Raw genomic sequence first — 18975 nt, 5'->3', positions numbered from 1 at the left:
GATGTATTTTGCGTCCTAGGGCTCTAAATGCGAGGCTGTATTTTAAATGTGTTTGGGAAGTTACAGTTGTTTTTTGTTTGTTTTTGTTTGTTTGTTTGTTTAGGGCTGCACCTGTGGCATGTGGAGGGTCCCAGATAGGGGCGAATTGGAGCTCTAGCCGCCAGCCTACACCACAGCTACAGCAACGCCAGATCCGAGCTGGGTCTGCCACCTACTCTACAGCTCACGGCAATGCCGGATGCTTAACCCACTAAGCAAGGCCAGGGCTCGAACCTGCATCCTCATGGATGCTAGCCGGATTCGTTTCCACTGAGCCACGACGGGGAAGTTGCCATCGTTAAAGGCATATCCGCCCAGTAGTAAGACTTGCATTCCCAGTGTTAGTGTATCGAGTCCATCTGATCGTGTTTGGGTAACAGGCTGGTTATAGTGATTGCTGCCAGTTGCTTGAGTGCATTTTAAAATGTGGAGGTGACTGCGGTCTCTTTTCCTGTTTCTTTCAGCTGGACTGTGGGATCCACCCTGGCCTGGAAGGAATGGATGCTCTTCCTTATATCGATTTAATTGACCCAGCTGAGATCGATCTCCTGCTCATTAGTCAGTAGGTTTTTCTTTATTCAGGACCCGTTCTCAGTGACTTTCACCGTAAAGACCATTCTTTACCAGGTGTTCAGATTCTTGTGTTTTGAGAGTGTTTTCGACTCGACATTAGATGGCAGACCTCTAAGTCTAGGACAACACGCCACGCGGTCTTCACGGGTGGCAGACGTTTACTGTGAAACGCCTGTTGCCCGTGTCTAGAGTAAGGGAGCAGGAGGCTCACTGGAAACCTGGAGACCAAGAAAGCCCTGTCACAGAGTATCTCCTCGGGGCCACCGTGTTGTCGCATTGTTCAATGGCAGCTTCATGTATAAAGGGATGCGTTTCAACTTGGCACCCCTAAAGCGCTTGTTGTACTTTTGGCTCCTTTTGAGACTAAGTTTGGCTATATTTTGACGCATAGCAAATACTTTTAACCTCTTCTTCTGACGCTGGAGCTGGCCGCATTCCTCTTCCCTCTGCCATTCTGCAGATGGCCGCATGTAGTTGTTACACAGACCTTTTCTCTGCAGCAAGCGACAGTTGTATCCCATAAAGTGCGGTGGACAGTGTGTTGAGAACTGACACGGGCTCTCTGGTTCTTTTTAAGTTTCCACTTGGATCACTGTGGAGCTTTGCCCTGGTTTCTGCAGAAGACGAGTTTCAAAGGAAGAACTTTTATGACACATGCCACCAAGGCTATTTACAGATGGCTGCTTTCAGATTATGTCAAAGTGAGGTAAGTCCCCCGAATCGGATTTCTGCGTGTGCTCGGTTCAGCGGTTCAGCGCAGTGCGAGTACTGCATGATAGAGGCCATGTTGTGTTTGGAATGAGATGTCTTCTTTCTATCCACAAGGATGTCCTTAACCTCGTCGTTTAGTGACAACTCGTCAAATACCCATGTGTCTCAGCACTTCCTTAGCCTTAAAGTCTTTGTGTAGTTTTTACATCCTTTTTTTCCTTTCTTTTTAGGGCCGAGCCTGCAGCATATGGAAGTTCCCAGGCCAGGGACTGAATCTGAGCCACAGCTGTGGATCCTTAGCCCACCGCACTGGGCCAGGAATCCAACCCACACCTCCACAGCCACCTGAGCCACTGCAGCGGGATGCGTAACCCGCTGTGTCGCAGCAGAACTCCTGTGCTAACTCATTTCATCTTCTTATCAACCTCATAATGTCGGCTGTGTCATGATCCCGTTTCACGGAGGGATGAGACCGAGGCGCACAGAGGTGAGGCAGTTTGTCTGTGGTCGTCGTGGAAAGGGGCAGAGCTGGGATTTGGACCCAAAGTCTGTGTCCTTAACCCCTACTCTCCTTTGCTTTTTGGGAAGTACCTTAGCTTCATTGTCAAAAGAAAACAATCTTTCCACATCCCAATGTGAAAAACTCTGCCGTGGTTCAGTGTATGTGAGTTTATATCATAAGAGTTTGGGGCCAGGAGAAACGATTGAGAAGTATTATCCTAAAAAGTGCTTTGCCTTAATTCACTGTGTGTGTTTTGCTTAAATCGTCTTTATAGCGCTACACACTCAACCTTTGTATTGTAGCAGCGGAGTAAACAATATACAAAATGTCTAAGACGTTCAAAGTGGCATGATCCATACTTAGGAGATACCTTCGTGCTCTGTCATCCACAGGGCATTTCTTGTTCAAAGACTTGCAAAATCTCCCCCTGAATGTTTTTCTTGTTGGCGTCTTTCAAAAAATGCAGTAATATATCCGCTGACGACATGCTGTATACCGAGACAGACTTGGAAGAGAGCATGGACAAAATTGAAACCATCAACTTCCACGAAGTGAAGGAGGTGGCCGGAATCAAGTTTTGGTGCTACCACGCCGGCCACGTGCTGGGAGCTGCCATGTTCATGATTGAGATCGCAGGCGTCAAGGTACCTCCAGCCCTGGGACTGCCTGCCCGCAGGACGCCAGCGCAGGCCCCCAGGCCACCAAGCAGTGGCAAAGAATGGTCCCCAAGCCTTGCCAAGTGTCACAGAAACGGAAAATTGACACTCTTTCCTTGTGAATATCGTAGTTCATAACCCCCCGTGACAACGCGCTTTTTTAAATGCAAGTATAGTTGATTTACAGTGTTGTGCCAGTTTCTGCTATGGATAATGCTTTTTCCATCATGACGGAGAAAAGAGTACAAGCATGTCCAAAAAGTAGAGTCCCCTCCTAGGCGGGACCGTAGGAAAACTGAAAGCTCTGTAGGGAAGCGCCTTTCTTGTGGCTGCATCCATTTAACACTGAAACACAGTTTGGCATTCACGTTCTCTTGCTGTTCTGGCATTTGCATAGAAGCCCCTAGAGAGGGTGGGCTGCCTGAGTGAAAAGGGGTTCATCAGGAAGGATCTTTGGGGCCATCCTTGTAGAAAGACTACTGGATGTCTCGATAAACGTGACAACACGTGGTTGGGCTGCTGGGTTTCAGGACCGACTCATACACCGGTCTCAGCCCTGGTGGCACATTGAAATCACTTAAGGAGCTTTTTAAAATACCGTTGAGTCTGAGAGTATGACCTTGGCCTTTTATTTTTCTTTGTAAGTTTTCTAGGTGCTTCTTAGATGCAGCCAGAATGGGGAACCAATGCTTTGTGTAATAGAGTTCTAAATTTTTGTAGCTGCTCATTGTTTGAAATCCTTACACATTGACTTCTACTCTATATTGCCAGACCATTTACTCTTGCTGTTTGCTCAAAGGTACATAAAATGAGCAGAAAATAGCACAAATGCAGATCTCAATTCCCACTTCAAATTTCTTGACATTTGATGGAAGATAAGATTTTTTTGTTTGTTTGTTTGTTTGTTTGTTTTGTTTTTTTGCCTTTTCTAGGGCGGCTCCTGTGGCACATGGAGGTTCCCAGGCTAGGGGTCTAATTGGAGCTGTAGCCACCGGCCTACACCAGAGCCACAGCAACACCGAATCTGAGCCGCGTCTGCGACCTACAACCACAGCTCACGGCAACTCACAGCAACACCGGATTGTTAACCCACTGAGCAAGGCCAGGGATCGAACCCGCAACCTCATGGTTCCTAGTTGGATTCGTTAACCACTGTGCCACGACGGGAACTCCGGAAGATAAGATTTTATCTTCCGTCTGGATGAGTTTCCTGTAAGCCTCTGTGGATTTCTTTCCTCGTCATCATGGGCTTTTGCTCTAAGATGTTGAGAGTATGTCTCAAGTTTGTAGAGGTTACCTTTGAGGGCTGATCCTGGCACTATATTATTCCCGTTAGTTAGACTGAATAATATGACTGAACTAAGTGACACATTTTAAACTGGACACAAGCGCTGCATCTAAATTTCATCAGGTGTAGGGCATTTTTTCCGTTGAACCTCACTTTCAAGAATTTATGAGCTTAAAAAAAAAAAAAAGAAGAAATCAGAAGGAGTTCCCATTGTTGCTCAGTGGCAATGAACCTGACTACTATCCATGAGGATGCAGGTTTGATCCCTGGCCTCACTCAGTGAGTTAAGGATCTGGCATTGCCATGAGCTGTGGTGTAGGTCGCAGATGTGGCTCAGATCTGGCATTGATGTGGCTGTGGTGTAGGCTGGCTGCAGCTGCAGCTCCGATTCAACCCCTGGCCTGGGAACTTCCATATGCTACAGGTATAGCCCTAAAAAGCAAAAAAAAAAAAAAAAAAAAAAAAATGGGAGGGGGGGAATTTATGAACTAAATCTTTTCAGTAGTAAAAATGAGACCTTCCAAAATCCAACTTTCTACCTTTATCTTTTTCATAGCTTTTGTATACAGGTGATTTCTCAAGACAAGAAGATAGACACTTAATGGCAGCTGAAATTCCTAACATTAAACCCGATATTCTTATCATCGTAAGTATTAGTGCCTTGTAATGTGGTTAGTGTGACGTAAGCTGGATTTTTTCTGATGGGAACAAATGCTGTGATCTCATGTTCATAATAAGTGATTCAATATAAATGTGTTTGGTTTTTTAGTATAAAGATTAACTTTTTGACTTCTTTCTGTAGTGTTCCCCACTTTCTTGCTGTTAAATGTATTGACTCCAGTTTAATATCAGTCATTATAGGCCCTCTCCTAAACATTTGTGTCTTGGCCGATTACTCCAAATTAGTTGAACATCTTAAAAGTGGTACAGAAATGGCATGGCCCCATTGCCTTTGCATTGTGACTGTTTTTTGACATGTGGCACCTGCTAACTTTATGTGTATGTTCTATCTGCCTACTGGGTTGCAAATTCCAGGAGAATAAAAAATATGTATATATTAACTGTGCAGAAATTCCTTTGGGGGTGAGGGCTAGTGAGGAGGGAATTAATCAATGTGCCCTGGGCCTCCGGTGTCTATAAGAGTATCAAGGAGATTTGGTTCAAGGAGGAGGAGCTGCCTGTTTCTCCCTCCCCGCCTGCAGCATCCCCCAGCTGCCCAAGCAAGGTGCGCTCTGCTGTCTGTAAGCAAGGTGAAGTGGGTGAATTCAGTTTGCCTCAGCTCATGGTATATCCAGCATGCAAACTGGCCTTAATTTAGGAAAAAAATTTTTTCTTTTTTTTTTTTTTTGTCTTTTTGCTATTTCTTTGGGCCGCTCCCACGGCATATGGAGGTTCCCAGGCTAGGGGTCAAATAGGAGCTGTGGCCACCGGCCTACGCCAGAGCCACAGCAACGCGGGATTCGAGCCGCGTCTGCAACCTACACCACAGCTCACGGCAACGCCGGATCGTTAACCCACTGAGCAAGGGCAGGGACCGAACCCGCAACCTCATGGTTCCTAGTCGGACCCGTTAACCACTGCGCCACGACAGGAACTCCTGGAAAAAATTTTTTTAATTAGCACTCATGGTATCTGGTACTTTGGAGCAGTACTTCTCAAACTTTAATGTGCTAATGAATCATCTGGTGATGCTTTTAAAATATAGATTGTGGAGTTCCCGTCGTGGCACAGCGGAAACGAATCCAACTAGGAACCATGAGGTGTCAGGTTCCATCCCTGGCCTCGCTCAGTGGGTTAAGGATCCGGCATTGCCGTGAGCTGTGGTGTAGGTCGCAGACGAGGCTCAGATCCTGCATTGCTGTGGCTTCGGCATAGGCTGGCAGTTGTAGCTCCGATTCAACCCCTAGCCTGGGAACTTCCCTATGCCACGGGTGTGGCCCTGAAAAGAAAAAAATAAAATAAAATAAAATACAGAATGTGATTATGGCTGGACTGGGGCCTGAGAGTCAGCACTTCTAATAAGCTCCTGGGGACGCCAGCGCTGCCGGTCAGCAGACCACACGAAGTTAGGTTTAGGGGATAGTCTTCAACAGGACTGTAAAAAAACAATAGCTACTTCCGATTTATAAGCTTTGATTTATCAGAGGTGGAAGAAATACCCTTTTCCCCACCCCTTAAAGCATAATAGCATAAAAAACCAAAAAGCATAGCAAAAATGTCTTGATCGGGGCAGTTACATTTTGGGCTCTCACCTGATGCCATTTTCTTTCACTTACAGCCAGGTCTGAATTCTAACTTTTTTTCTTTTTTTGCTCTTCTTCCCAATTAGTTGTAACAATGTATGTTCAAGTAATTGGCATTTTAGCAGAGAGGGAAGGCACTTTGCTTCTTGCCTTTCACTGATGCTTAACTTTCGTATTCTTTGCGAATCGTCAGCCTTGGTCTCACACTTCTAACGTGTCGTTTAGGAATCTACTTACGGGACCCACATCCATGAGAAGCGAGAAGAGCGAGAAGCGAGATTCTGCAACACCGTTCATGATATTGTGAACAGAGGGGGCAGAGGCCTCATCCCTGTCTTTGCTCTTGGAAGGGCCCAGGAGCTTCTCCTGATTTTAGGTATGCCTTTTCCCTCTTATTTGGCAGGGTGCCGTCACAGCAGGAGGATCGTATGGCTTTTGGAGGGGTCTTGCTGCCCTTCTGGGCTTCAGTTTCTGCTTTTAAGAATAGTGATTTGGGAGTTCCCTGGTGGTCCAGTGGTTAGGATCTGGTGCTTCCCCAGTGCAACCTAAGTTCAGTCCCTGGTCTGGGGACTCTGATCCTACATCAAGCCGCTTCACGCTGTAGCCAGAAAAAAAAAAAAAAGAAGAAGAAGAAGAAGAGGGACTTGGTTCTAGTAAGAGCCCAGAAACAGTGACTCTCATGCAGTGCTACTAGGAAAATAAGTGGTGTACTTTCTGGTTGTCATCGGCATCAGAACTCTTAAAAATGTGCTGCCCTTTAACCTAGCAGTTCAGCTTCTAGAAATAAATACACAGAGTTCCCTTGTGGTGCAGAGGATTAAGAATCTGGCTCAGGTTGCTGCTACGGTGCAGGTTTGATCCTTAGCCCAGAAACACAGAAAATTTTGTCAGTAAAGATTTTCATAATTCTCGTATTTTTAAAGAAAATCATGCCAGTGGAGCCCCCCTGTGGCACTGTGGGTTAATGATCGGCCTGTCTTGGCGAAGGCACCAGTTTGATCCCCGGCCCAGAGCGGTGGGTTAAGGATCCAGCGTTGCTGCGGCTATGGCATAGGTCACAGCTGTGGCTCGGATTTGATCCCTGGCCCAGGAACTTCCATATGCTGTGGGGATGGATGAAAAAAGGAAAAAAAAAGAAACGTCATGTCAGTAAATATCATATTACAGGAAAAATACCACATTTTAGATGAGTTATTTCATATTTTTACATAACATGTTAAGTGGACCCAAAAAGTAGCATTTAAAAGAGTGTGGGGTGTTCCTGCCGTGGCTCAACAATAACGAATCCAACTAGTATCCATGACAATGCGAGTTCTTTCCCTGGCCTTGCTCGGTTATGGATCTGGCGCTGCCACGAGCTGCGGTGTAGGTCACAGACGTGGCTGGGATCTGGAGTTGCTGTGGCTGGGTTGTAGGCTGGCAGCTCCAGTTGGACCCCTAGCCTGGGAACATCCATAGGCCATGGGTACAGCCCTAAAAAAACCCAGACAGCAACAACAAAAGAAGAACCTGTGGACTTTGATCCTAGCTAGGTTAAAGAAAAAAAAAATGCAAATAACTGGAAAGATATTTAAAGATATCTGGCTATTAACCTGAATGGACAGTGAGAAAACGTGTGATTTCTTTCTCATTTTCTGCTTTTCTCCGTTTTCCAGACACGTCAATGAGCATGTGTAACTTTTTATAATAAGAGGAATAGTGGGTATCACTTGTTGCATGCATTTGTACTTAATAATCCCTTTTAACATTTTCTTTTTTTTTCTTTTTTTTTTTTTTGTCTTTTTTTTGCTATTTCTTTGGGCCGCTCCTGCGGCATATGGAGGTTCCCAGGCTAGGGGTCGAATCAGAGCCGCAGCCACTGGCCTACGCCAGAGCCACAGCAACGCAGGATCCGAGCCGCGTCTGCAACCTCCACCACAGCTCACGGCAACGCCAGATCGTTAACCCACTGAGCAAGGGCAGGGACCGAACCCGCAACCTCATGGTTCCTAGTCGGATTTGTTAACCACTGCGCCACGACGGGAACTCCCCCTTTTAACATTTTCTGATCCTTTTGGGGGGACACTCTTCCTTAAGAGTAACTGCTAAGTACTTTGTACATCTGGAGCTTCCACACGCAAAACTAGAAATAACCTTGGGTTCGTACTCTCATGCCTTGTGTCCGTGTACTGATAGAGATAAAAAGCAGCCCTGATACCCTGAAAAGAGAAACGGGGAGCAGCACGAAGGACCTCGGAGCAGAGGCCGTCTCTGAGAGCCAGGACTTTGCAGAAGCTAAATTCTCTACCCCCTAAACCCCTCTGTTTTCTCTGGGCTCCGACTTGGTTCTTCTTTCTCACTGCAAGTCAGATTTGTCCTTGTATGTTTTTTCTTTTTCTTTCTTTTCTTTTACTTTATTAAAGCGTAGTTGATTTGCAGTCTTGTGCCTCACAGACGTCCTGAAATGCAAAGTCTCCGTAACAAAGTACCCTGAGGAGCGGAAGACGTGAACAGGGGGAAACCGTGTTGTCACCATCACACTGGGTTGCCAGATTTAGCAAATAGAAATACAGGACACCAGTTAAATGTTAGTTACAGATAATTAATATTTTTTTAAGCAACGCCGAGGAGTTATGCTGTGAGCCACCCGGGAAGTCCTTTTTTTTTTTTTTTTTTAATAATAATAATAAAATTTTAGGAGTTCCCATTGTGGCGCAGCAGGTTAAGACCCTGACTAGTTTCCATGAGGATGTGGGTTCGATTCCTGGCCCTGCTCCGTGGGTTAAGGAGCCAGCGTTGCTGTGGCTGTGGTGTGGGTCGGCAGCTGCAGCGCCAATTTGACCCCTAGCCTGGGAACTTATGCCAAGGGTTTGCCCCTTAAAAAAAGAAGAAGAAGAAGAAAAATAACTGATCTTTAAACAAAATAGCTTTAAAAAAAGTGAAATAAAATAATATTTTAGCCTAAGTATGCTGAATATTTAATATACATTCTTATGCTAAAAATGTTTTATTTGTCTAAAATTCAGGTTTACCCAGGCGTTTGCTCTTTTCATCTGACAACCCTACTATCAGATATATTGTGATTGCTTTTATGACCCAGGACTACCTGAGGCGGTCGGTTGCTCCTTGTCCCGCCACTTCTCCCTCAGTAGGATGATAGAGCAGAGCCATTTGAGCCAGCGGCTTCAGGCCTCACCTATGAGCTAACCATACGACCCTGGGCAAGGCATTCACCTTTTTTTTTTTTTTTTTTTTTGGGGGGGGGGGGGCCTCACCTGCAGCTTGCAGAAGTTCGCAGGTCAGAGATCAAACACATGCCACAGCAGTGCCCCAAGCCACTGCAGTGACAATGCTAGATCCTTAACCCAGTGAGCCACCAGGGAACTCCCTCAACTTACTTTTTTTTAATTTAAAAGTTTTTCATAAAAACATTCAAAAATAGGAGACTATAATTTGATCTTGGGTGTAGTACACTTTGGCAAGGTACTTGAGACATCTTAAAGTGTCTATGAAAACTTTGACACTGTTAAAAATTCTAATGACATCAAAAAGACCATGAACAACTAAGCCAGAGGGCAAAGCAGGAGATGTATTTGTAACACGCGTAGCAGGAAGAGTCCCTGTCCTTATATAGTTTTCACGTATAGATCAAGCAGAGAAATAACATTCGCACACTTTTCAGTCTTTTTTTAGCCTCAGGTTCCTCCTCTCTAAGATGGAAATAAATCTTTGTCAGTTTGGTTTGAAATTAGGAATAGTGAATGTAAATTGCATTCTAGGCATTTGAATACATTTCCTAAATGCAGGTGCACCTAGTAGAGTGAAGGACATCATTTGGCCATACTCTCCTCGTTATTTGGGATTTAATGAGAATTTTCAGTAAAAATAGGCCTTCTTTTGAGAATGTGTTGCCCACTGTTATCATTAATTATCAGAAACTGGCTAGCAGTTTTCTGAAAATAATACCACAGAGTAATGAGACTGTTTTGTCTTCCATATCAATTTTAACTCCTTTGGCAGTCCTGTCTTGTAACTAGTAAAGTCTCATTTCAAGCGTCTATTTGCAATATTAATAAAACATTTTTAGTTAAAACCATCTCAGAAGTTAGTGTCTCTCTGGGATAATAAGTTATGGTCTGTTGCTCAGTGTAACCTTCTACCAAAACGGTTTTAAAAATCTCCACATTTGGGACCAGGAGCATAACATTCTTATTTTCTTTCATTGGCCACGCCTGAAGAATATGGGAGTCCTGGGCCAGGGATCGAATATGAGCTGCGGCTCCAACCTCCCCCACAGCTGCAGCAACGCTGGGTCTTTAACCCACTGTGCCGGACCAGAGGTCAAACCTGCGTCTCAGCAGCCCTGAGCCACTGCAGAGACCTCACCAGCTCCTTAACCCGCTGCACCACAGCAGGAGCTCGAGAGCACGATGTTTCGGTCATGCATTAACACTTGGAAACGAGTTTGGGTTTTACAAGGTCAAGTTAGGAAGAGGCTAGTTTTTCTTAGCCTCTTTAAAATGCAGTTATGTGCTTTAATTGCTTTCTTCTCTGAATCTTTAACAGTTAATTATATGTAGCACTTATTATTTGAACCATTGACCCCACACAACAAAATATTTGTTTCTTGTCACATCTCTCCAGATGAGTACTGGCAGAATCACCCAGAACTCCACGACATTCCAATATACTACGCCTCCTCTCTGGCCAAGAAGTGTATGGCGGTGTACCAGACGTATGTCAACGCCATGAACGACAAAATCCGCAAGCAGATCAACATCAACAACCCCTTTGTTTTCAAGCACATTAGTAACCTTAAGGTGAGCGCTTGTGAAGAAAGAGGGAGGGCGGGCAAAACACAGGAGTCCCAGGAGTGGGGGCGACGCTGTGTCTGAATCCCTGCTGGAGTCTGGCCTACCTGAAGCACGCTTCACTCTTCTGAAGGAAGTCAGCTATTCCGCCACTGGCATTCTTTTTATTTCCTTTTTAGGGCCACGCCCACGGCACGTGGACGTTCCCAGGCTAGGGGTCGAATCGGAACTGCAGCCGCCAGCCTACACCAGAGCCACAGCAACACCCGATCTGCACCCTGCGTCTGCAACCTACACCACAGCTCATGGCAACGCCGGATCCGTAATTCACTGAGCGAGGCCAGGCATCGAACTCTCATCCTCATGGGTACTAGTCAGGTTCATTACCGCTGAGCCACAGTGGGAATTCCTGGCATTCTCTTTTGCTTAAACCAGTGTTCCCACTTGTTCCATTTCTCTGTAAGTTCTCCAGTTTACTGTTGCTAAATAATAGAATTTTCTGCCATAGAAGTGAAAAGTCCCGATGAGAAAACTGTCTGGTATGCCATATTTTCCTCTTCTTACTCAAAGCTAATCATCTTTCCGGTTAGCACTACAAATTCTATACATGCAGATTTTCATGTTTACTTCTCTAGCGCATTCAGTAAAATCTGATTTTCTTTAATTAAAAAAAATGTCATTCAAAGTAATGCTCTAATCATAATAAAATGATACTCCACATAATTCAAGTTATACGTGGTTTTCTGGCTATACATAGGCTATTTGTAAAGTCTTGCTTTTTAAGTTAATTGCCTGGGAACTAGAGAGCCAGGTTTTCCCTGGAAGCAGTGATAAACTTTGAGGGTAGCTCAAAACATTGGGGAAGTAAGCGAAGCCGTGGGAATCTCGAGGAAGTCTTTCAGAGTCTGTCTTAGGAGGACAGAAGCCCATCTGACTGGTCCTTTAACCGCCGGCTTGCCCGCCTGCAGGCACTGAAAATGGGGCTCGTGGTCCCTTAGCTGTCGTGGAAGGTTTGGAAGGTCAGTGTGAACAGACTGCTTTGCATCATTTTGTCTTCCGTTCACTCCCAGCCTCAACCGTTCCGGGACTTGGAAACGGGACTTAAGGTGTTCGCTAGTCTTGTCAGGGCCCTTCCAGTCGAGAGGTTCATCTTTTGGCTCACTTTCTGCTCTTCTTTGTAAGGAAGAATGCTTTTGCCCGAGCCTGGCAGTTCGCATGCTTTACCATTCCCTCTCCTCTCTCAGAGCATGGATCATTTCGATGACATTGGCCCCAGCGTCGTAATGGCCTCCCCAGGCATGATGCAGAGCGGCTTATCCAGAGAGCTCTTCGAAAGCTGGTGCACCGATAAGAGGAATGGCGTCATTATAGCCGGATACTGTGTGGAGGGGACGCTCGCCAAGGTCAGTCAGAGCCCTGAAGCGTCCTGTCATTCCGCATCGAGGCCGCGGAGGTGGCAGCCTCCCCCCAGGTTTTCCAGGGAAGCAGTTCTTTGAATAATACAGGTCTGGGGAGTTCCCTGGCGGCACAGTGGGTTAAGGTTCCGGCATTGTCACTGCTGCGGCTCTGGTTGCAGCTGTGGTAAAGTGTGAGTCCCTGGCCCGGGAACTTCTGCCTGTGTTCTCTTGAAAAGCTGGGGAATGCGTTTTGAGTTGATCGCCCGTCTTCCTGTTGATACAAAATGATCGATATTGACCCCGAGGGATGTGGACATTGATGTGCAAAACTTCCACACTTGAGAGGCAATGTCTGAACCTTCACACGCATCACATTCTCCAGCAACAACTTCTGCTTTATCTATTTTTGCCTTTTGTCTTTTTAGGACCACACGTGCAGCATATGGAGGTTCCCAGGCTAGGGGTCTAATTGGAGCTGGAGCACAGCCACAGCAATGCCAGATCCCTAACCCACTGAGCAAGGCCAGGGATCGAACCCGCAACCTCATGATTCCTAGTCGGATTTGTTTGCACTGCGCCACGATGGGAACTCCTGTTTTATTTTTTAAATACATTGTGATTCTCTGCTTTGATCATTTTTATTACCTTAACCTTATTCTGTAAGTTGTTTAGGCAGTGTTGGCTATGAATTTAAAGTCCGTTTCCACAACAGAAATACACTTGTCCTTCGTGGGATCGTCATACTTGGAAAATGACGTTTTTTTTTAGGGCCACACCCACGACATATGGAAGTTCCCAGGGTAGGGGTCAAACCAGAGCTGCAGCTGCCAGCCCCCACACACCACAGCCGCAGCAATGCTGGATCCGAGCCACATCTTTGACCTATGCCACCACTTGAGGCAATGCCAGATCCTTAACCCACTGAATGAAGTCAGGGTCAAACCTGCATCCTCACGGATACTAGTCAAGCTCTTAACCCACTGAGCCACGCCACCTCCTGGAAAGTGACTTTTTAGAGCAGATCGTTGAGGATATAAGGGTATTTTTCTAGCCACGAGAGTTGAAATTTTCACTTCTAGGACTCCAAATACTTTGAATTTTTGTTCGTCTGCTTCCTTTCCTCAGGCAGTGTTTGCTTGATGGATATTTACTAGGTCAGTCGCGTCAGAGTGATTTTTGCGCTGCGGGTCCTAGGTTAGCCTAAGAGTTTAGTGTGTGAGAAAGTAGAAAATGTACCTTTTCTTCCTTAATTGGCTAGTTTGTCTTATTTTGTTTACTTTCTTTGTTTTTAACAGCATATCATGTCTGAACCGGAAGAAATCACTACCATGTCTGGACAGAAGCTGCCGCTGAAGATGTCTGTCGATTACATCTCTTTCTCTGCTCACACGGACTACCAGCAAACCAGTGAATTCATTCGTGCTTTGAAACCGCCTCACGTGGTTAGTCTGTGCGTTTGGTTTTCGGCGCTGGTTGGGGGGAAGGCCTCCAAGAGAGCAGACACGGCCTTCCCATGCGGCAGCCCTGTCGGCAGGGCCTCCACCTGCGCCGGAACCAGCCTTTCGCACTCCCCTTGGAGTAAGGCCAGCTATGCGCTTAATTCGCTCATTTGCCCGGATCTCTTACCCAGATTACCCCCCCCCCCCCGCCCAGCGTGCTTTCTGTTCCTCTCCCCTGCCACCCCGGTCGCGGGCTTTGCAGTGGGGCTCCACCCCTTACTTTCGCACAGGCCCTGAGCATGTTACCGAACCTCTCCTTACCTCGTCTGTAGACGGATACTAACCCCTTACAACTAAGGGGATTGCGAGGACCGGAGGAGAGAGCAGGTGGCTAAAGCACATGCCATACGGCGCCCCCCCGAATACTGCGTGGTGGGGAGGGAGGAGAAAGGCCGCCCTGTAATAGTGAGAGTTAGGAGAGTTAAAGATGGACACGCCTTACTTGCGTAGCTCCTTACTGCTGTGATTGGGTTAAGGTTTTAAGTTTCCTGTAATTATTAAGGAGAGTTGTATTGGGGTAGGACTGTAAAGAGTTACACTAAAAAATATACATACCTGCAATTAGAGGAACGCTAATGAGATGTGAGCCTGTAGAAAACAGATGAAGTAATGCAGTGTCCTTTCTGAATGCCGTTGTATCAGAACTTCATCCCTTTTTGTGGCTGAGTCGTATTCCATTGTGTGTAGGTCGCATTTTGTGTATTCATCTGTGAGGGGTTGTTTCCCCGTTTCGGCTCTTGTGAATAACGCTGCCGGGAACGTGGGCCTTAAGTGTTCGTTGGCGTCCCTGTTTTCAGTTTTCAGTGCTTTTGCATGTGTGCCTCGCTTGCGGTTGCTGGATCTAGGTTTCACTTTTTGAGGAATCGTCAAACTGTTTTCCGTCGCAGTTACACCAGTTTCCCTTCCTGCCCGCGACGCCCAAGGTCCCAGCTCTCCATGTCCTTGTCAACTTGTTCTCCTCCTTGTTAAAATGCCGCCGTGCCAGGGAGCGTGCGGTGGCGTCTCTCGGTAGTTGTGGTTGGCATTTCGCTGATGACTAACAATGGCGAGCATGTTGTGCACCATTTTGTTAGTTTTTTCAGTCCTCATATTGGCCCTTGTGAGCAGGTTCTTTGGTGGAGAAAATCCCCCACCTACTTAGCTTTGTAGCGTGTCTATGTGGTTGAGAGATATTTGCCCAGATTTTAAAGTCGCGGAGGAAAAGCAGTTCGGCTCATTCTCTCTGGAATCACCGGCTCACCCTCGGTCCCATTTGTCAGTCTCCAGACCCTATCTCTGCTGTCAGTTTCAATCCCTGGATTGAATTTGGTGCTTATTTTCCTCCAGCAACAAGTCAGCAAAAGTCTATCCACGTGATAAAACAGTGGAAGCGGGGGTGGTAACAGTAAATCATACTCGCATTTATCGAGTATTTCCTGTGTGCCAGGTGCCAGACTAGTGGTTTGTTTTTGTTTTTTTCTTTTCGTCTTTTTTTTTTTTTTTTGCCTTTTTCTTGAGCCACTTCAACGGCACATGGAGGTTCCTGGGCTTGGTGTCGAATCGAAGCTGCAGCCGCTGGCCCACACCAGAGCCACAGCAACTCGGGATCCCAGCCGCATCTTCGACCCACACCACAGCTCACGGCAATGCCAGATCCTCAACCCACTGAGCAAGGGCCAGGGATCAAACCCACAACCTCATGGTTCCTAGTCAAATTTGTTAACCACTGCGCCAAGACGGGAACTCCAGACTAGTGTTTTATATGTATCACAGCTTGCTTGCTTCTCACAACCAGTGACTGTTTTGTAGATGAGAAAACAGAGATATTAAATGGCTTGGCTGAAGTTACACAACTAGTAAGTGGCAATGCCAGGATATATTTTTTTTTAGCTTTTTTTTTTTTTAAGTATAGTTGTTTTGCAGTATTGTATAATGCCAGGATTTGTGTTACAGCAGCCAGGTCCCAAAGCTGAGGCTGCTCATCTCTAGGCCATATGCCTCTGTCTGGTGGTGGCGCTGGGCAAGCGTCTACTAGTCCAGGCAGGAAGTCACCTCCCTGTAGTCTCTAGGTTAAGAATGATCTGTCTGGAATTCCCGTCGTGGCGCGGTGGTTAACGAATCCGACTAGGAACCATGAGGTTTCGGGTTCAGTCCCTGGCCTTGCTCAGCAGGTTAAGGATCTAGCGTTGCTGTGAGCTGTGGTGTAGGTCGAAGACGTGGCTTGGATCCCACGTGGCTATGGCTCTAGCGTAGGCCGGTGGCTACAGCTCCCATTCAACCCCTAGCCTGGGAACCTCCATATGCTGCAGGTGCAGCCCTAAAAAGACAAAAGACAAAAAAAAAAAAAAAAAAAAAGAATGATCTGTCATGTAAAATCTAGGTCATGGAAGTGAATTAGAAAGACTGGTAGCTAATGCAGTAGTTGTAAATACCTCTCTAAAACATAATTTCATTTGGTTCTGAAATCTTTTACTTGGTATTACTGTAAGAAATCGAAGAAAGCATTAGAAGTAATTTTTTCTCACAAAAACCTCCTTATTTGAAAGTCTTATATTAAGTTCCCACTGTGGTGCAATGAAAACGAACCCAACTAGTATCCATGGGGATTCGGGTTCCATCCCTGGCCTCACTCAGTGTGTTAAGGATCTGGCGTTGCCATGAGCTGTGGTGTAGGCTGGCAGCTGTGGCTCCAATTCCCCTAGCCTGAGATTTTCTGTATGCCGTGGGTGCAGCCCTATAAAGCAAAAAAAAACTTAAAACTGTAGGTGTTTTCTGAGACAGTAGGAGTCCAGTAGTCTCGGACAAGAACCGCATGCCTTTAACACTGGTAGCGGCTGCAGAGGTCCCCTGACCCAGCCCTTTCCCAGTGCGAGCACAGAAGCCTAGAAAAAGTCTGGCTTCCACCAAGTTGTATATCTCAATAGTGGCAAAAACTGGAGTAGAAATTTCTTTACTCTCTTGAAATAGTTCCAACTAAGTACCTTTTAAAGCCAAACAGAATGAAAATGTCATTCAAGTTTGATTGACGAAGGCCCTTAAAAGCAGTAATGTTTAATAACTTCACCTGTATCTCCATTTCCTATAATTAGCTGATTCAGATAAGGGCCAGCGTTAATCTGAACCAAGGATGGTTCCCCACCTGCTCTCTTACAATGTATGTCCCCTTTGTAGATTTTAGTCCACGGAGAACAGAACGAAATGGCCAGGTTGAAAGCAGCCCTGATTCGAGAATATGAAGACAATGACGAGGTGCACATAGAGGTTCACAATCCCCGGAATACGGAAGCAGTGACCTTGAACTTCCGGGGCGAAAAACTAGCTAAGGTAAAAGGTTATGGTTCTTAATGCTGTTCATCCCTAACGATCCCTCATCCCTTTCGGGAAATGTTTCCTTGTAAGAAAATCTGCTCCTGGTTCATCAAGATAATGGGCTTAGCAGTGGTTTCTGTCTGTTCAGTCGGTGCTACAAGCACGTTACCCTTGGGTTTTTAGGCCTTTTCTAGATCCACTAACTTGCTTTTCACATGGAAATTTTTCAAATACATAAGATCTTGATACTGAGTTTTTTGGCTTGTAACCCACACATTCCCACTTACTTTTATTCCCATGTCAGAGCGTAAGCGAATGTCCTTTTACTGTGTTGGGGGGGCGTTTGTGTGGTTGGTTTTTTCCATTTTTGTTTTTTAGTGCATCCAGCACAGTGTTCTGTCCCCCTCTGGGCATTCTCCCCAAGAATCGAAAGAAAGACCCATGTCTCTGAACATATTATCTGTGGATATGACGGAATTTATAAAAGTTTATTTTTTTAAGAGTTAATCATTTTCGATGAGGAAATATAATATGCTCAGAGTTTAAAAAGGAACTAACTAAAAAAGAAATAGTTAAGGGCAAAAAACCTTACCTGGGATTTTAGAGGGCTGCTGTAAGAAGTCTGCATTTTTACCTCTTATTCATCAAAAATCTTTTTCGGATACCTCTAAAGGCAACTTTTTAATGATCTCCCTGAAGTTTTAAATATCAAATGTGTTAACACACAACTTTACAGAATTCTTTTAGTCCATAATGAGCCAGAAATGAGGAAGCTAATGGATAAATATTGCTCCTTGCAGCAAAGTTGAGGAGAAAACAAATTTGCAGAAATTAGGATGTGAGACTTTTCCGGCCAAAGAAGAGCAAATAGTTGTATTTACTCCTGAATCTCACTGTTCACAAAACTTTCCAGGGGCCAATTTAATGGGAGGAATCTCATACCTGTAGAAAAATATACTCTGTTGAGAATCTCGAAAATTCTGCTGGTTGCAGTGGGGGAAGAAAAAGAAAGTTTTGTAGGCAGACCGTTCAGGAGAAGCTGAGTGAAACGAAAGTAAGCTGAGCTTGTAGCAAGACTTTCCAGAGTTTTTATTAGGCCCTTGTGCATCATAAATCCTCAAGAAATATAGTATATAGCATTTAAAAATCTTCTTTTTTTTTTTTTTTTTTTTTTGTCTTTTTGCTATTTGGGCCGCTCCCGCGGCATATGGAGGTTCCCAGGCTAGGGGTCGAATTGGAGCCGCAGCCACTGGCCTACACCAGAGCCATAGCAACGCGGGATCCGAGCCGCGTCTGCAACCTACACCACAGCTCACGGCAACGCCGGATCGTTAACCCACTGAGCAAGGTCAGGGACCGAACCCGAAACCTCATGGTTCCTAGTCGGATTCGTTAACCACTGCGCCACGACGGGAACTCCTAAAAATCTTTTTTGACTATGGAACTGAGAATACTTTTATGTGTCTTTTTATATTCAACTTTATATATGCATAGGGAAACTATTGTCCCTATCTGTTTTCGCAAATATAGCTTTATGTTACAGTGTTATTCTGTAATTTCTCCGTGATGTTAGCTATTTAAAATCATGAGCTTTAATTATTTTTTTTTCCTATAACCTAGTACTTTGGGAGAAGTCAGGTTTATGGCAGCCATCCTCAGCCACATAAAACAGAAACTAAGAAGCTGGCAAAGAAATCAGATCCACAAAAAAGAATTATCCAAAAAAAAAAAAATCCATGTACTTTACTGTCTAGGATTGTCAGGCCAACCTGTTGTATGTTTGGGAATAAATCTGCATGTTGGAAACTGGCACATGCTTGAATAAAGAGAGAAGCTGGCAGCGGAGGGTGGACTTTTTCTCTGAGGTCCTTGGTTCTCCAGGCAGACAGGCCTGCCCACCTCATCAGCACCTAGGACCTCCCTGTCCTGACATCTGCCCCCTGGCAGCAGAACTCCTTCCCAGGAAGGCACCGGCATCTCAGGAAGAAC

The 18975-nt window shown here is 45.5% G+C and overlaps 1 protein-coding gene across 2 annotated transcripts in view; it reads left to right on the top strand.

The window, feature by feature from the left end:
• CPSF3 (cleavage and polyadenylation specific factor 3) overlaps positions 1 to 18975 on the top strand; it is a 37133-nt gene that overhangs the window by 5648 nt on the left and 12510 nt on the right. For both annotated transcript variants that reach the window (XM_003354926.5, XM_013996349.3), the window contains 9 exons: positions 504 to 601; positions 1190 to 1318; positions 2292 to 2469; positions 4326 to 4415; positions 6238 to 6388; positions 10636 to 10811; positions 12047 to 12205; positions 13495 to 13641; positions 16849 to 17001. In XM_003354926.5, coding sequence (XP_003354974.1) covers positions 504 to 601; positions 1190 to 1318; positions 2292 to 2469; positions 4326 to 4415; positions 6238 to 6388; positions 10636 to 10811; positions 12047 to 12205; positions 13495 to 13641; positions 16849 to 17001 — 1281 coding nt within the window. The remainder of the gene's footprint in view (positions 1 to 503; positions 602 to 1189; positions 1319 to 2291; positions 2470 to 4325; positions 4416 to 6237; positions 6389 to 10635; positions 10812 to 12046; positions 12206 to 13494; positions 13642 to 16848; positions 17002 to 18975) is intronic.

The sequence above is a fragment of the Sus scrofa genome, chromosome 3 (assembly GCF_054392235.1).
Source record: "Sus scrofa isolate SSC_HxYL_T2T_F1_AM1 chromosome 3, Sscrofa_HxYL_maternal_Yorkshire_Landrace_v2.0, whole genome shotgun sequence".
NCBI lineage: Eukaryota > Metazoa > Chordata > Mammalia > Artiodactyla > Suidae > Sus > Sus scrofa.
Note: the sequence above shows the minus strand (reverse complement) of the source record. Positions and strands in the feature narration are given on the sequence as shown.